Source organism: Vipera berus, assembly GCF_964194415.1.
Source record: "Vipera berus genome assembly, chromosome: 1".
NCBI lineage: Eukaryota > Metazoa > Chordata > Lepidosauria > Squamata > Viperidae > Vipera > Vipera berus.
In genome coordinates this window covers 170,032,614-170,049,917 of record NC_138202.1, presented here as the reverse complement: position 1 = coordinate 170,049,917, position 17,304 = coordinate 170,032,614, and the positions used below count along the sequence as shown (strand labels likewise).

The 17,304-nt window shown below is 40.9% G+C and overlaps 3 protein-coding genes across 6 annotated transcripts in view; 2 read left to right on the top strand and 1 right to left on the bottom strand.

Moving 5' to 3' along the window:
* The window catches only part of STAT4 (signal transducer and activator of transcription 4), a 43,754-nt gene extending 41,112 nt beyond the window's left edge, over positions 1-2,642 (top strand). For both annotated transcript variants that reach the window (XM_081322297.1, XM_081322296.1), the window contains one exon: positions 2,264-2,642. In XM_081322297.1, the coding sequence (XP_081178423.1) occupies positions 2,264-2,290 (27 nt within the window). In that variant the 3' untranslated portion in view covers positions 2,291-2,642. The remainder of the gene's footprint in view (positions 1-2,263) is intronic.
* GLS (glutaminase) overlaps positions 1-17,304 on the bottom strand; it is a 348,826-nt gene that overhangs the window by 215,441 nt on the left and 116,081 nt on the right. The window lies entirely within an intron of this gene.
* STAT1 (signal transducer and activator of transcription 1) overlaps positions 10,231-17,304 on the top strand; it is a 39,895-nt gene continuing 32,821 nt past the window's right edge. Inside the window, exons 1-4 of one of the 2 annotated variants that reach the window (XM_081329582.1) lie at positions 10,254-10,307; positions 13,936-13,953; positions 15,458-15,586; positions 16,413-16,557. In XM_081329582.1, the coding sequence (XP_081185708.1) occupies positions 15,459-15,586; positions 16,413-16,557 (273 nt within the window). In that variant the 5' untranslated portion in view covers positions 10,254-10,307; positions 13,936-13,953; position 15,458. Of the gene's footprint in view, positions 10,308-13,935; positions 13,954-15,457; positions 15,587-16,412; positions 16,558-17,304 lie in introns of both variants that reach the window. The other variant, XM_081329581.1, reaches the window with a different exon arrangement.

Genomic DNA, 17,304 nt, shown 5'->3' with positions numbered 1-17,304 from the left:
TCACTTTTGATGTACAAGTTAACATAATCTTGCAAGTATTCGTATAGTAACTGTTCAAAGTTATGAAGGATCTGAACCAGGCAGACTTAGTGCTTGTCCTTGAAGTTATGGTTATTGTAGCATCCCTACCATCACCTGACCATGATTCAGCACTTGGCCACCAGCTCTCAGTTATGATGATTGTAGCTTCCTGCAGTCACATGACCATCATTCGCGACCTTCCTTGCCAGCTTTCCACAAAGTCAATGGGGAAGTTGGCAGGAAGTTGCAAGTCACTCCTGTTCCTGCCGCTTTTTCTCCCAAGGAGCTTCTATCTGTGGCACTTGCTCATCCTTCATAGCACCCACCCATAGCAACTACTGGCCCATTCAGACTCTGTAGCACCCACCTGACCATAGCTTACTAGTCTGGGACTCCCGGGTCTTCCCACATTGTGACCATGTGAGATTCTTATTTAATGACTCATATGGCCCTTGGGTTATGACAGCAACAGAAACTGGGATTGCTGTTACTAAGAGATGTACTCATGCGATATTGAGCTTTATAACCCGCACTGCTTAGCAATGGAAATTCCAGTCTCAGTTGCCACTGCAACCTAAGGTTACTTAACAAAACAAATGAAAATGGCACGGACATAATCTACCCCAATCTATTTCATAGATATTTTGTAGCACATTCTTTTGAGGCAATAACTGCAATCAAGTACTTTCTGTAACTGTGAATGAAATGTCCATACTTCTCAACTGGCAATTTGCCCCATTCTTCTTGAACCAACTGTTCCTGTTGGTTTTAGGTTCCTTCTCACAAGCGTGAGGTTCAGCACTTTCTATGGATGCTCTGTTGGATTCAGATCCGAATTCATAGCAGGCCACTTCAGAACAGATGAATGTTTGCTTTTTAGCCATTTTTGGTTTTCTTAGTTATATGGATTAGATCGTTATCCTGCCTGAGGACCTACGACCTGTAACTGACACAGAGCTTTTTAACACTAGGCCACAGGTCTGCAACCCGCGGCTCCGGAGCGGCTCTCAGTCTTCTCCTATGTGTAGTCCAAAAAAAAAAAAAAGTGGGACTAAAAAAGTTCAGCCAATCAATTCAAATATGCAGGGTAGGTGCATATCTCGCCTTGGCTCCACTCTTCAGTCAAACCCTGTTCTGCGCATGCGCGCATGTACGCGCATGCGCACACAATTTTTGCGGCTCCCAGTATTTCCTTTTGTGAGGGAACCGGTTCCGAGTGGCTCTTTCACTGTTTCAGGTTGCTGACCCCTGCACTAGGCACTCCAGAATGCCTTGATAATCTGGTTTTTTTATGCCCTGCTCAGATTCAAGGCACTCAATGCTGGAGACATTGAGAGCAAAACAACTCCATAACATTAGGGAGCCTCCTCCATGTTTTACAATAGGGTGTTGTTGTTGTTGTTTTCTTTAAAAGCATTTTTCTTCTGTAAACACAGAGCTGCTGTGACCTACTTAAAAGCTCAGCTTTTGTTTCATCTGTCCAAAGTCTGGAAAGACTTGTGGCTTGTCAGTATGCAATAAATCAAACTCTACTATGGGATTTTTGTGTCTCTTTCAGAAGTGAGATCTTTCTGGATCTTCTATCATGAAGGCCATTTTCAGTCAGATAGTGTTGGATGATACAATTCAATATTGTTGTACCTTGATCTTGGAGGTCAGCCAGGATCTGTTCTGAAGTTTTCCTTGATTCTTTCCCCCACCATTCAAACTGTCTTTCTTTTCGTAATGGGGTCAATTTTCCTCTTGCAGCCACACCCAGAGAGGGTGACTACTGTCCCATGGACTTAAACTTATTGATAATATTAGCATACAGGATCACAGGAACAAGGAGCTGTGTGGAGATGGTTTTATAGCTTTTAACATGCTTGGCCATTATCTTTCTCCTCAGACATCTCCCTGCTTTTATTTTTCCTATCCATGAATCACTATGCTGTACACAACGACACAAAATGCCTGAGTATTTTTCTCCATTCAGATAAGCTGAATGACTGATATGAGATTGAAGACATCTGTGATACTAATTAAAATAAAGAGCTTGCTTGAGAAGTCACTAAAATCCAATGTCTTTTAACTTCTAAGCAGTACCAATCATTAGATCCATGGCATTTTCATCTTTTTTTTAATTACAAGAATAAGTTGAGTCAAATTGGCATTTTAATTATTTTCAAGAAGCTGTGGTTCATATTGCGTTTAAGAAAAAATACCTCTTAATTCCAACAAACATATCTTTGTTCTCTTGCAGTTGAATTCTCCATATGCAGCTGAGTGACATTCAGATACTGAAGATTTTAAAACACAGATGAACGTTTGTGTGTATTAATATATGTTTATAAGACAATGTTAATTTCCCTGCTGTATTAATGTATTTTTCCAAGAGATATACAGAATGCTCATATTGACTGTAACTCTTAATTTGCTTAAACAAATATTTGATCTGGTTCATTTAGTGATTTGACATGGCTTGAATGAACCTCACATAGTATATACTGTACTGTTCAAACTTTTATTGATGTTAACTAGGATGAATTCTCACATCACATGAACTCTAATGTTGTTAATATGATTTATCTTGTATATATTGATAATTACATAAATCAAAATTTATGGTCAGTTTTATTCCACGGACCTATCCACTTGTGGCTTATTCAGTTAAGTTATTTTTCATTTCCAGAGTTTAGATATTAGAGAAATTGATTTATTCAAACCTGAAAATAAAAACATTACTTCATGTGTAAAGAATAGGAAGTGAAATTCACAACTCTATTAAATGCAAAATTAATGCAGTATTTTCATAGTTTGATAGTTTAGGTCAGATGCTTAGTCCAATCCACACACATCCACAAAGATTATGCTTTCTCAATATATCCTAATTTTTGTGATAGTTCAGTATGCTTTTATACCAAATTGTGCACAAGTGACAAAGTTTTAAGACAGCATATTATGGAAATTCAACAGCAGTGTGATTAAACGTGAAACACATTATATATTGTAGATTTTTATTTGAAACCAGGGTACTGTAATAGCAAAATGCAATTGTCAGACAGCTGAAATCCAAAGCGGCCCCTGGATTATCTAGTTTCCCCAGAAAGTGATGTTCCAAATCAGGAAACAAAATACTTCCCAGTATTTTAAATTTATATAGCATGCTACATTATTATGCTATATTTTTCCAATGCTGTTGCACAAAACTCTGATTTTATTTAAACACTTTCTAACTTTATTGAGTTACTTGTTTGCTTGTTTATGCTGTTTATAGGTCTCTCCACTCCAGCCATTCTTACAATTCCCCAATATCTAAAAATGTATTGAATTCTATTAAAACCATAGTCAATGTACAAAATTACAATCACATAATGCTTCTATAGAACCAGGAACGGCAGGAATAACTGAGATCATAGTACACTTCCTACGGTATATATATTATTCTTCCACATGGCCCCTGAACTACTTACTTGTAACTCCAAGAACACCCTCTAATTATGGCAAAATTGGGTTTCTTAACATTTTAAGAAACACTCAAACTAGTGCAAGCTTATTTGTCTTTAATTTTTACAGAAGAAAAAACTCCCAATTATCTCCCCCCATCCCCTCAAGCCGTTTATCCCTTTGAGCCTTTCTCCTTCTCACTGTGCTACCCTAACTCTCAAGGTTAGCTACCATCTTTAGAGAAAAATCACTCTAGCAAAGGGGTGGTGGTCTTATACTTGATTTCATCACAGGCCATTTTACTAGTCTTTGCAGAGGCTGCCTTTATGGGATAACCAGAGATGGATTTGAGGGGTAAGGAAGTAGAGAAGGGAGGCAATCGTATACAGTAAACTATCCCACTCATCAAGCTCTTTGCCACGGGAATCTCTGACTAAATTTTGCCACTGTTGTGATAAAATCCATTGACTTTCACACAAAGGGTTTTTCTATATCAGGACATTCAACTTAGTGCAATTCTGTGATAACAATTATGACTTCCTTACAAAAGCAAAAGCAACAGAAAGACAAATTTGCTATGAAAAGTCTTCATGGAGTCTAAAGTGAAGAAGAATGTATAAGGGGGAAGTATTTGCCTTTTTGAAAGGGGGAAGGTATTTGCCTTTTTGACATAACTATGACTTCTTGAAAATCCCTAAAGTGTACAGCTATGAAGATTCAAGTTTACAGTTTATACCTAAACACAAAATGAAGTTGGTTTATGATGATTTTCAAACCGGCCTGAAACTAGTTTAAAGCACGTTGCAGCGTATCCAGCATTGGGCACTTCAGGAGAAAAAGGATCTGGCATCTCTTTATCATCAATTTGTAAAAGTTGATTTATTTGCACTTTGCCTCCTGGAAAATTTTGAGATGAACTATGTTTTGAGATGAAAATGCTACAGTAATGTATTGTTTTCGTTCTAACTGTTGTGTACTGGGTTCGTTGCGCAGGAATGAAGACGAGGCGAGTGAGTTCAGCAAAGATCATGGTTTATTGCATGCAGGATCTGAACTAAGGAACAGGGCTGCAGATGCAGCAATTTATACCCTGGCCCCTAGGCGGCGGCCAATAGGTTTGAAGCAACCCATTGCCGCCCTAGAGACAACCAATAGCGGCACTGGAGACGGGTTGTCTGAGGGGCTGGGAGCCTTTCTTTATTTATTTATTTATTTATTTATTTATTTATTTATTTATTTATTTATTTATTTATTTATTTATTTATTCGGTTTATATACCACCCTATTCCCAAAGGACTCAGGGCGGTTTACAAGGCAAAATTTAAAAACAATCCAATATAAAATTAAAATAAATTAAATTAGCCAGCTTCCCTGCTCAAACAGCCCTCCAGCATTTACCACGTGGTGTTCCCTTAACAAAGCAAGTCCAATACATTACACTAACCTTTATTATTATAAAACAGCTGGGCAATGTACAGCAAACCCAACAGCATCCTAAGACCCCACTGTACAAGACAATTATTAACCATAGAAGTAAAAATGTCCTGTTTTATGATGCCCGTAAAGCTTTAAATGTTGAGAAAGCAAAGTTGGCTAACATTAGCATGACTGTTTTGTGTCAAGTAGGTCAGATTTTTGTGCTGTCCCAGTTTTTTCATTACTGTAAACTTTTGTGCTTCTGGAAAATCCCTCTCCTTTTGCCTTCATAAATGTTATCAAGACCAACTGACTATAAGAAGCAGTAGTCTGCAAGAAAGTGCTGTCTCCTTTGCTTTGACTGCCAAGATTATCACCATCAAAGGGATCCCCACTTTCAGAGGTTCCCATAAAGGCTGCCTTCGTAAATTGCGATTACAAAAAAAAAAGTATTTCAATATATGCCATTGAATTGTTTTTAGAAATATTTGTCAGCTATGTTCAGAACTACTGAGGCAGCACAATGGGTAATAATGAAAGTGGTGAACTAGGAAAGTCCCAAATGCTAATTGCTTCTTAGCCATAAATTTAAACTTTTATGCCAGATAAGCCATTTTCTCTAAGGCTGTGCCAGGTGTGTGTGTTTGTGTGTGTGTGTGTGTGCGTGCAAAGCTGCTTGCATAATGTGCCTTCTCTCCATTAGACAATCATGGGCGAGTTCCACCTTTCTCCTACTGTTCATTCCAACTTCTGCTCCAAGTAGCAACTACCAGAGATAATCTATTGCTCTGTGTGCCTCTTTGAAGAATGTCTGGTTTACCAGTTGTCTCGGTTCCCATTATTCCGATGCAACTGTAGTTTGGTGGTCTCCACCAGACAGGCCAGAATAGAAGTAGTGCTATGTTCTTACAGAGAAGAAAGGAGTCTCCCCTTCCCCATGTAAAATGAGGGGGGCACATTGAGGTACCTATCAGACAAGGACTGATACATCTCTGCTTTTCTGTCAGCTAGCAAGGATGTGTACTAATTGGTAACTTGTTCATTATGAGCACTGTGGCATCCTGGCATCTCTCCTGTTCCAGAAAGAGTCAAAACACTTCAGCACGAGTCCGAAAGCTAGGAAAACTAAATCTCTGGTCCTGGTGACTGACCCAGATTATACCTTGCAACATTACCCTTGTGTTGTGATTCAGGGTCAGCCTGTGGGTTCGGCAGTTGGGTCGGATGACTCAGAGGAGGAGGGGGGTGTTGAAGACCTTGATGAGGGGTTTGAAGATCTTGCTGATGAGAGCCCTCAGCCAGGCCCCTCCCACTTGGTCACCACGGAGACCCAGCTGTGTGAGCCTGACAGTGTGGATGAAGATGACCCACAGCTGGCCCTGTTCAAGGACGCCCAACGCAGGAGGCAGTCAATTAGGAGTAAACAGGAAGGCAATGGGGCTCCTCGGAAGGAGGCATAGAGAAGCCATGCCCTGAACTCTATATAAGGGGAATGTGTGGGAGGGCTGGTTTGCTGAAGGCAACCGCTTGGATAGTTCATGTTTCTTAAAGCTCCTTGGTTTGTTTTGTTCCGTTTGTTTTTGTGGTAATAAATTTGGCAGGCGTAATTCCAGCCTCTTGCCTTCTTGTAAAAAGGGGTTGTCCATGCCTTTTCTGCAGGGCCGGTAGCAGGCTGGTACAGAACACCTTGGACGTATATTTCACGAGAGTGAGTGCAGCCTAGTCAATCCCTGTTTAACTGTAAAACCTGAAGTGTTGGGTAGATAAAAGCTGGCCATCTTAGCTTCATCCTTCCACCATATAATAATAATAGCCTTGGACTGACATAGCTACGGGCCCCCAGGCTATAGGGCCAGTGGTCACACTGAGAATTATGAGATCCTTTAATCCAGCCTAGATGGAGGAAATGGTTGGAGGAAACATTGTAGGGAACATGCTTTAGGTAGGACAGGACACCCCACTTCCCTTTACTGTAAATTGAAGATCAGTCAACGGAACCTATCTGAGTCCCTGGGGATACAGTAAGGGAAGAATGCAAATAGCTAGAAAGGAAATGGTTGGAGTTTGGGTATTCTGCAGAACTCTTCCCATTCCCACAGGCATTCTCTTACAGGCATTTTGGGGTAAGAGATACACATTTCTCACCAGGAGTTTGGAGACTGGAGTCAATCAATCAATCAACTGGGAACTCTTTGACCCAAAGTCTTAATGCACCACACATTTGGCATTACTGCATTGTATGGATATTTGCTAATGCCTTCATGTTTGTTATAGTGAGTCCTTTATATTCACTTGAGCAAGGAGATGGCAGAAAAGCAGGGTAAAAGTGTATATATAAATAAATGCTGACCTCTTGGTTCCGATTAAGGGGAAAAGTCTAAACTTTAGCCTTGCACACCTTTCAAACCTGCTGGTATGGAAACTTATCACCTGATCAAGCACCAAAAGGAAACTAATAATTTACAAACAACATCCCTTTAGGGGGCTTCGTGTAGGTCTGTTTTACTTTAAATCACTTATTGGCAACAGGTCTACAGAATACAGAACAGTAGAGTCGGAAGGGACCTTGGAGGTCTTCTAGTCCAGCTCACTGCCCAAGCAGGAGATCCTAGTACCATTAAGGAGGAGGCAAACCGTTTCACTGGTTAATTGTTCTCACTACCAGGAAATTTCTTAGTTCTAGATTGAATCTTTCTTTCTTTTTGATAAGAGGAAATACAAGGTGTATATTATGCAGGCCTAAACAAGTGATTTGTGGAATATATGATGCTGATTTTTTAAGGGTGGGGAACTTTTTATTTGTCCAAATTGGTGAGCAAAAAGCACTCACACAGGCTCTCACGTTTCTTTCTCATTTCCGTACATCACACACACTTCATATATGCTGGAGAGGGACTCCTGTACAGTACAAATAAGTCGGAGCGCGTCCCTTTGAAAGCCTGACGCCCCCCACATGTGGTGGACTTGTAGAAATATAAAAGCTTTTTGGATCAAAATTTGGTGGAACATTCAAAAGATTTTTAAGAGAAAGATAAAGTTTTCTCCGCAATTGTTTTTATTGGGTATTGTTGTAGATTGTGATGTTAAAGAAACTAATTTGATGTTGAATATGATAACAGCAGCACGGTTACTGGTGGGACAATATTGGAAGAAGGACAGTTTGCCTACTATAGAAGAATGGGTTTCGAATCTTGCAGAAATGTCTAAGATTTCTGCTTATTTGAAAGATCATTCACAGGAAAGATATATTTCAGTTTGGAGGAGATGGATAAATTATATTCAGAACAGATATGGGACTAAAAAGTTCCATTTAGCTTATGAGTAGATTTTAGTGGGATATTGTTATTGGTACTTTGTTTGTAGTTATATTGAAGGGGAGTTAAAGCACATTATGAATTTGGTTAATTGTATATTATGCATAATTTTTATTTAGAATATGATTATTGTAATTATAATCCTGTATTTAGCTCTGGGAAGTGGGGGGGAGTGGGCGGATTTGGGGTGGGGGGGATTTGGGGATATATTGTAAAACTTTGTTTTTGTAAAACTTTTTAATAAAAAAAAAGAAAAAAAAGAAAGCCTGACGCCCCCGTTTATGGTCGAGCAGACAAGGCAAATGAAAATGTGTCATCTCATTTAGCAATCTTCCGTGGATTTCCTTATTCGCCGACTTACAAATACCGTTATGGGACTCTTTTAACGCGCCCATGTAGAGAGGAGAGTTTTGGTCAAGATTGGACACATTTGCAAAGCACCGTCTTTTTCTTCCATCAAAAGCAAAAAGGAAAAAAAAGAAAAAAAAGCCAACTCACCTCCCCTTCCTTCCCTCCGGATCCTTTTTAACTTTCAGTTTCGTTGCACCAGACGGATTTCCCAGACCCGGCGCTCTTTCCTAGAAAACACGTGCCTAGGCTGTTCTAGTTATAGCTCTCCCCTCCCGCCAACGCGATGAAAGAGCCTTAGATCCGCCTTCTTCATACGGGGAAAAGAATCAAAGTTGAAAAATAAAAGATAAACAAAAAAAATATGTTTATCTCGGTATCGTTTATCGTGTGCCTGGCCTCGGCATATTTTATTTTTGTTCGGAGAAATCCGATCCAGGGAAGAAATAAAATCGAACCGATCACACTTGCAGTACCGGTAGATGCTGGTAACCTTCCGTCCCCGCCAAGCAGGCTAGGGGACTAAAGCAACCTTTCGTCAGCTTGGCCATGGGAGTTGTAGTCCCAAGGCGCCAGGCGGGTGTAGATGGCATTGGTAGTCCCTGGATCAATTCTAGCTAAAGTCAATTGCACAAAGAAAATCTACACGGATCATCTTTCCCGTTTCTGCGCTGCAATTAAATCCAACGTTCTCAGTTTGATTCTTATGAACGTTTTGCCATAAGGTTGTGGGAGAACTTCAGCCAATTTCTGGTCAAAGTGTGAATTAGGATTTTCTGCAAGGGCTTTGGCTTGGTTTTAGTTTAGTAGGAGGCCGATTTCGGTTGGTTAAAGAAACTACATGATAACGTGACTGCTTGTGGCTGAAGAGGTTTTCTTCTGGCAGCAATTTCATGCCTGTGACCTACATGACATCTCCCTCAACTGAGCGTCAGGCTTAAAAATTGCCTAGTGATGTATTCTCCAAAGGCTGAAACTTAAGGTGAAAACAAAGCTTTTTAAAATAATTTTATTAAAATTCTCTAGGGGGCAGATACAAAACAATTAAGAAAATGGGAAAAGAGTAAAGAGAAAGTGTTTACTTTAAAATTTAATAAAAATATTTAAATAAAAAAGGCTTCCAAGTTAAGCGTAACATAGTATAACATTCGGCTTCAGACGACAGGAGCTCCGCTCTGTTCAGAATTGAAACCAAGCATTTGAGGACCTAACTGATTATAATAATTCCTTAGAGGAACCAATATGTTGATATAGTGGCATTCATTTCGGAAGCCTTGATGCCTCTGAAAATATTTTGAATGCTTTTTACCATCCAAGTTCGTGCCTGCCTGCCTGCTCGGAATTGTCTCGCATCTGTGCCCGTTTCCTGCGCGGGTCTTTCTAAAGCAAACGTTCACGCAGTCAATCGTACCTAATAATGCCACAGAATTCAATAGGATTGACACCCAGCTAATTGTTTATAATAGTACTAGCCGAGCAGCTTTTCAAATTGAGCGAGAACTCTCCCTGGACTCAAAAACCTCTCCCCCCCCCTCCTCCTCCTCCGCCTCCTGCCGCCTATTTATAGAAAACAGGGAGGAGGACACCTCCTCGTAACAGCCAGTTTCCTTCAGCCAAGCATCTGATTGGCTATTCCCTTAACTAGCTTGTCGCGGATTGGTGCGCGCCTCCTGTCGTGCTTTGCTACTTCCCGTTTAAAGGTACTTTCGTTTTAAGAGAAAGCAAGGCGTTTGGGGGACGGTGCGGGATCTCCGGTTCTTTCGAAGGTTGTGAAAGCAACAGGTAGGGAGTCTGCCTTAAGTCGGTGTCCTCAGGCGGCATTTGTGCGGGAGACTTTGCATGCCTCCCTCCGAGATCTTCACCGGTTGCATTGAAGGACTGGAATTGTTGTTGTTGTTTTGTTGTTGTTGTTGTTTTAAATTTCCTCAAGCCTTCAGAATCCCATTATCGGTCTCCAGGTGGTGGTGTCTTTTTCGTTTAGGATTGCTAAACTGGTTAATTGTCAGGTGTGCTGTTGCAGGGTAGGGCAGGGGTGCAGCCTGGTGCTTGAATGCCGGCTGTGGAGAAGTCCGTTGGACACGCCCGAGTTGAGACGCCTCCCTGCCAAACAGGGCAGAAGAATGGATCCCTTTGCCTTCGGTTCCCCAGGATTTTTTTTTGCTCTTTGTTGTTAAGTCGTGTCCGACTGTGATGCCATGACCATAGCACGCCAGGCTCCCCTGCCCTCCCCTGTCTCCTGGAATTTGCCCAAATGTATGTTCGTTGCGTTGATGACACTATCTAAACCAAGGGTCTTCAAACTTGGCCCATTTATGACTTGTGGACTTCAACTCCCAGAATTCCTCAGCCAAGCATGTTGGCTGAGGAATTCTGGGAGTTGAAGTCCACAAGTCATAAAAGGGCCAAGTTTGAAGACCCCTGATCTAAACCATCTCATCCTCTACGGTGGACCCCTTTTTCTTTTTGCCCTCAATCTTTCCCAACATCAGGGTCTTTTCCAATGAGTCCCTCCTGTCATTAAGTGGTCAAAGTATTTGAGCTTCAGTTTTAGCATCTGTCCTTCCAAAGAACAGTCAGGTTTGATTTCCTTTAGGATTGACTGATTAGATCTCCTTGCAGTCTTTTCCAAACCCATAATTCAGTTTTTTTGGCACCCAGCCTTCCTTTTGGTCCAACTCTCACAGCCATGCATTATTTTTTTTTAATTTTTATAAATTTTTATTAAACAAATTTTAAATAAAAAAAACAAGAACATTATTACAAAGTACTGAAAAGTGCATCAAATAGAAAAACACCAAGACATCCTAGACACCAAAAAAACAACATTAGACAGGACCGGGGAATGTAATACTACCCCTAATTTCTTTTTCTCGTGCATCCCAGGCTAAGTAACCTTTAATTACCAAATATTAGAAATCTATAATTGTATATATCTCCAGATTCTATACCTCAAATAAAAATACACAATCATTTGGTATTTCCCCCGTTGAGATTAAATATTCTATTTTGTAACCATGAATACCAGGAGTCCCAACTTTTATTGAAAAGTGATTCACTTTTCCCTTTGAGAATATATGTCATTCGAGGGATTTCCATCGTCTTCCAATATTGCGCATAAATCATATGCGCCGCTGTTGTAATATGTATTACTAGATACCAAACATTTTTTGGTACTTCTTGTGGCTTCATCCCCAAGAGGAAAATAGCTGGGTCCAATTGAAGATCATATCCTGTTATTTGAAATAACCAATTTTTTATATTGGTCCAGTAACGCCTAACCTTTGGACAAGTCCACCATTGATGGTAGAAAGTGCCCCTGGCAGAATCACATTTCCAACATTTGTCATTTGCATTGGGAAACATTTTTGAAATTCGTGCGGGAGCTAAGTACCATCTATACAACATTTTGTACATATTTTCTTTAAATGCCGTTGCTAACGTTAATTTTATATTTTTCTTCCAAATTTGTTCCCACTCTTCTAATTCTATAGTGCGACCAATATTTCTCCCCCAGGCAATCATTACGTCATTTATTGTTTCCCCTTCCATCCCATGGAACAAAAGTAGATTATAGGACTTAGATAAAAATTTAGCATCACTTCCCCATAAAATCTTGTCTAATTCTTGTGGGATTATATTGATTCCAAATTCCTGCTTATCCCTATTAAACCTTGAGCTCATTTGAGAATACGACCACCAATCCAACTCTATACCCCCAGAATGTAACTCCTCCCTGGATTTAAGATTGCCTCTCAGATCTATGAGATCTTTATACCTATAGTTTCTGTCTGGATTGTGTAACGTTGAATAAGTTACAGCTTCCAAAGGAGTAAACCAGCCAGGTATCTTTGTATAGATCCACCCTCTCACCATACGCCAAGAGTTTATCAATACATCCCTAATATAATGATTAGAGAAAACTTTATATTGACTATCCTTCCTTGGCCAGAGATAGACAGCCATGCATTATTACTACTGAGAAAACCATAGCTTGGTCACTATACGGACTTTTGTCAGCAAGGTGACATCTTTGCTTATGCGCTCTAGGTTTGCCATAGTTTTTCTCCCAAGAAGCAAGTATCTTTTAATTCCATGGCGGCAGTCGTCCTCTGAGTGATCTTAGAGCCCAAGAAAATAAAATGTTTTTTTATTTCCCCTACCTGAAATATTGGGTCACTTCTGGTGAACTGTTTAGTCCCAAGCTTAGTCGAGAGATTTTCATCAGGCTATCCTGCAGCTGAATTTTGCAGATTATTTTTGAAAGTGGCATTTTGAAAGAAAAAAAAACACAACCCAGCCATTTAGAATAATTTGGGAGAAAGCATTGTGGCATTTGGTGATCTTTAGGAGTAGCTACTAGGAGGAATCCAAAACCTGGTATTTGACTACAGCCTTTGCACTTAATGACTGTTGGACCAACTGGTTCCCCTTTGGCAGCTGTAATGATGGCTTGCAGCTTGTTGGAGTATAAATGGGTTTCTTGTTGTAGGGGGAAACATCAATACTTGAAGCCTGACAGATGATTATAGTTTACATTGATATCCATATCTTTAATTCCCGAATACAGGTACTTCTCAACCATTTGATGTTACAATGGCATTGAAAAAAAGTGACTTATGACTGGTCCTTATACCTATAACCCATACAGCATCCCCACCATCACATGATCGAAATTTGAGCGCTTGGCAAACAGCATGTATTTAGGAGGGTTGCAGGATCCTGGGATCATTGATCATCATTTGTAACCTTCACAGTCGGCTTCTGGCCAGCAATGTCAGTGGAAGAAGCCAGATTGGCTTAAAGACTGCATGATTCACTTAACCATGACAGAAAAGTTCATAAAATTGAGCTCCACTGCCTTGCTTAGCAATTGTCCCAATTGCGGACATAAGTTGAGGACAGCCTGTAACTTGGTTCTTATGGCAGAGACTAATATAATGTGGTTTTCATTACAGGAACAGACCTTATCTGTATATAAGCAACAATGCATGCCATTGTTTAAATGTGTAATAAAACTAAAATTGATAAGGTTTGTATAGTACATAAAGCAAACTTCCTGGATGGATCAACCTGATATGACAAATATACCACAGTTTTGCTTCTGTAAGAATTTTGAGAACCAGCCTTCTAGAACCCTTTCTTCTGGTACTGATATGTAAAACCAGACATTTTTTTATATTTGATGCACTATAGTTTATATAAACCCTGAATCAATCATAGTCTGGGCTGCAGTATGTGTTCTTGGGGTACACAGGAAATTGCATATAAACCTGAAACTCACGGCATGTTTTATCATTTATTCTACTTTTATTACACTGCATGTGGTTTGCAACCCTATTCTTGTAACTTTTATTTATTTTATTTATTTATTTATTCATTTTATATACCGCCCTTCTCCCGGAGGACTCAGGGCTGTGTACAGAGCAAAGTAAGTATACAATAAACCAACAATAAAACAAATAAAACCCCAGATCTACAAATAAAACCCCAAATCTATCAGGCCAGGCCGGCTTGCTGGAATAGATAGGTTTTTAAATCTCGCTGAAAGGTGCGAAGGTCGGGGGCCATCCGGATTTCGGCTGGTAAGCGGTTCCAGAGGATTGGCGCACCCACCGAGAATGCTCTCCCCCTGGGGGTCACCAGCCGGCATTCTCTGACCGGTGGCACCCTGAGGAGGCCCTCTCTGTGGGAGCGCACAGGACGGAGGGGTGTTGACGCTGGCAGTAGGTGCTCCCGTAGGTATTCCGGACCCATGCCATGTAGGGCTTTGTATGTCATCACTAGCACCTTGAATTTCACCCGGAAGGCAACTGGAAGCCAGTGCAGCTCACGAAGCAGAGGTGTAATATGGGAGTATCGGGGAGCCCCCAAAAGCGTCCGTGCAGCTGCACTCTGTACCAGCTGAAGCTTCCGAGTGATTCTCAAGGGCAGCCCCATGTAAAGAGCGTTGCAGTAGTCAAGACGAGAGGTCACAAGTGCATGGGTGACTGTACGTAAGGCATCCAGGTCCAGATAGGGTCGTAGCTGGCGCACCAGACGAACCTGAGTGAAAGCCCCCCTAGTCACAGCTCCTATGTGATCTTCTAAGGAGAGCTGTGAATCTAGGAGGACACCCAGGTTGCGAGCCCTATCTACGGGGGGCAGTAACTCGCCCCCAATATTAAGGGATGGAATACTCTGAATATCCTGACATGCTGGTATGTACAGCCATTCAGTCTTGTCCGGTTTGAGTTGAAGCCTGTTCCTCCCCATCCATTCCCGGACCGCTTCCAGGCAACGGGACATCACGTCAAAGGCATCACTGATGTGGTTTGGGGTCGAGATGAAAAGCTGGGTGTCATCAGCATACTGATGATAACCCACTCCAAAACCACGGATGATCTCACCTAGCGGCTTCATATAGATGTTAAACAGGAGAGGTGAGAGGACCGACCCCTGAGGAACTCCATAAATGAGAGGCCTCGGACTTGGTCACATCTTTTCAAGTTTAAGTAAGGTTTGCACTTGGTCCACTGAGAATAACATTAGATTGATTGGATATTTAATAGTTATTTTTCCTGTATCTGATACTTCTCTTGTATTAATAAGAACTTTTAGAGCTAATTTGGTATCCTGAGTCCTCAAGTCTTATTTCCAAATAGGCCACTTCTGGAAACAAATGGTAGTAGTAATGTCCACTGACATCTCCCCCCCCCCCCCCCCGTACACACACACACACACACACACACACACACACACACACACACACCAGTGGTTAATATTAATGAAAGAGAAAGAGAATTTGTGTGTTAGTATGGCATTAGGTAAATAAGAAAAGAGGAAATGTGCTTTCAGATAATGCATTTTATTAACTAACTGAAATTTTTACTGATTGCATTGAAGAATAAATAAGACCTATATTTAATTACATAATTGGACATTTGATTCCGCAGGATGAGTCAGTGGTGTAAACTGCAACAGCTGGATTCTAAATTCTTGGAACTTGTGCATCAGCTCTACGATGATAGTTTTCCTATGGAGATCAGGCAATACTTGGCACAGTGGCTAGAAAGCCAAGATTGGTAAGAGTCTCAATTTGTGGAAGATATCCAAAAATACTGTAAGGCTATGATTCTAAGCAGGAGCAGAGTGCAGTCAGCAATCATGAGAATTATTTCTCTCAAATCTAATGGAACTTTGGCTGAATCGTTGGCTGAGGAAGTAAATTCCATTGGATTATGCAGTCTCGTATTTTATATTCTTAAACCAAATATTGTAAATGAAATGGGAAGCTACCTCAATCTCATAACAGCACATAACAAAAATTCTGAACCACGCACATGTTGAGGAAAGTGCTCAGCATGAGCAGCTGGTATAAATCAGCATTTTGTTTTACTTGAGAAGTCTTAATGTGCAGAGCAGCATATTTAAAATAAATCTTATTCAGTTACACTGCAATTCCACCTTAACCCTTGGACTTCTTTGTGGCTTATCCGGTATTTTAGAATTTGTCTTGAGTTACAGTTTGCGCATGCAATTCCTATTCATAGGCAAAACTCCAAATTCTTATCTTAACAATGCATAAAAATACAGCCATAATCAAAGCGAAAAAAGTATGTGCAACTGAATTGGAATGTCCATCGTGATACTCCTCCTCCGTTGTGGCTCAACCAGCTGGTCTGTTATTGGCACAGCAGCCCATATTGTTCAGGTGTATTCATTATGGGTTCCCCTGCCAGGTGTAGAGTACTTTGGGGACTATTGGAAAGTTGGGTCGGTTTGTGACTGCTAAGCAAAGCGGAACGGCAAAGAAAAATAAATTGGGTTTTTGAAGCATGTTGGGGCTTGTGCAATATAAAGAGATGGAAGACATGCGAATGCTATTGTTTTGCCTGCTTCCTCTTCCAGGGACCATGCTGCTGAAGATTTTTCAATGGCTACGTTGCTCTTCCAGAATCTCCTGTCACAACTGGATGATCAATATAGCCGTTTTACCCAGGAAAACAATTTTTTATTGCAGCACAACATCAGAAAGAGTAAACGAAACCTCCAGGTCAGTGTACAAGAGCACTTTCTAATTTGCCTTTGTGAAAGTATCTTAGAATACTTCTGTCTGGTAGCGTGTGGATTGTTTCTACAGTGTAATGAAAGGAAAGGGATGCGGTGGCTAAGTGTAGCCCGTCACTATCTTTCATATATTATGGCTCCATTTCTTCATACAGGAGCATCCCACACACAAAACCATTCCAACTATATAGGCGATTTTTTAGCAATTCCCCTTCAATCCCACCAGCCTGAGATGCACCAAGAGGCTTCTAACAGGAAGCTAAACTACAGATGATCTTATTGATTATTGGACGCGGTGGCTCAGTGGGTTAGGACGCTGAGCTTGTCGATCAGAAGGTCGACAGTTCGGCAGGTCGAATCCCCGAGTGCCGTGTAACAGAGTGAGCACCTGTTACTCGTCCCAGCTTCTGCCAACCTAGCAGTTCGAAAGCACGTAAAAATGCAAGTAGAAAAATAGGGACCACTACAGTGGGAAGGTAACAACGTTCCATGAGCCTTTGGCGTCTAGTCATGCCGGCCACATGACCACGAAGTTGTCCTCGGACAAACGCTGGCTCTTCGGCTTTGAAACTGAGATGAGCACCAGCCCCTAGAGTTGGAAACGACTAGCACGCATGTGCGGGGAAAACTTTACCTTTACCTTTAATCAGTGCTTTTTTTGTAAAAGAAAAAGGTGCCGGAACTCACACATGTCATACAACCCACCTTGCCTACTCTACAAGGTTCCATCCAA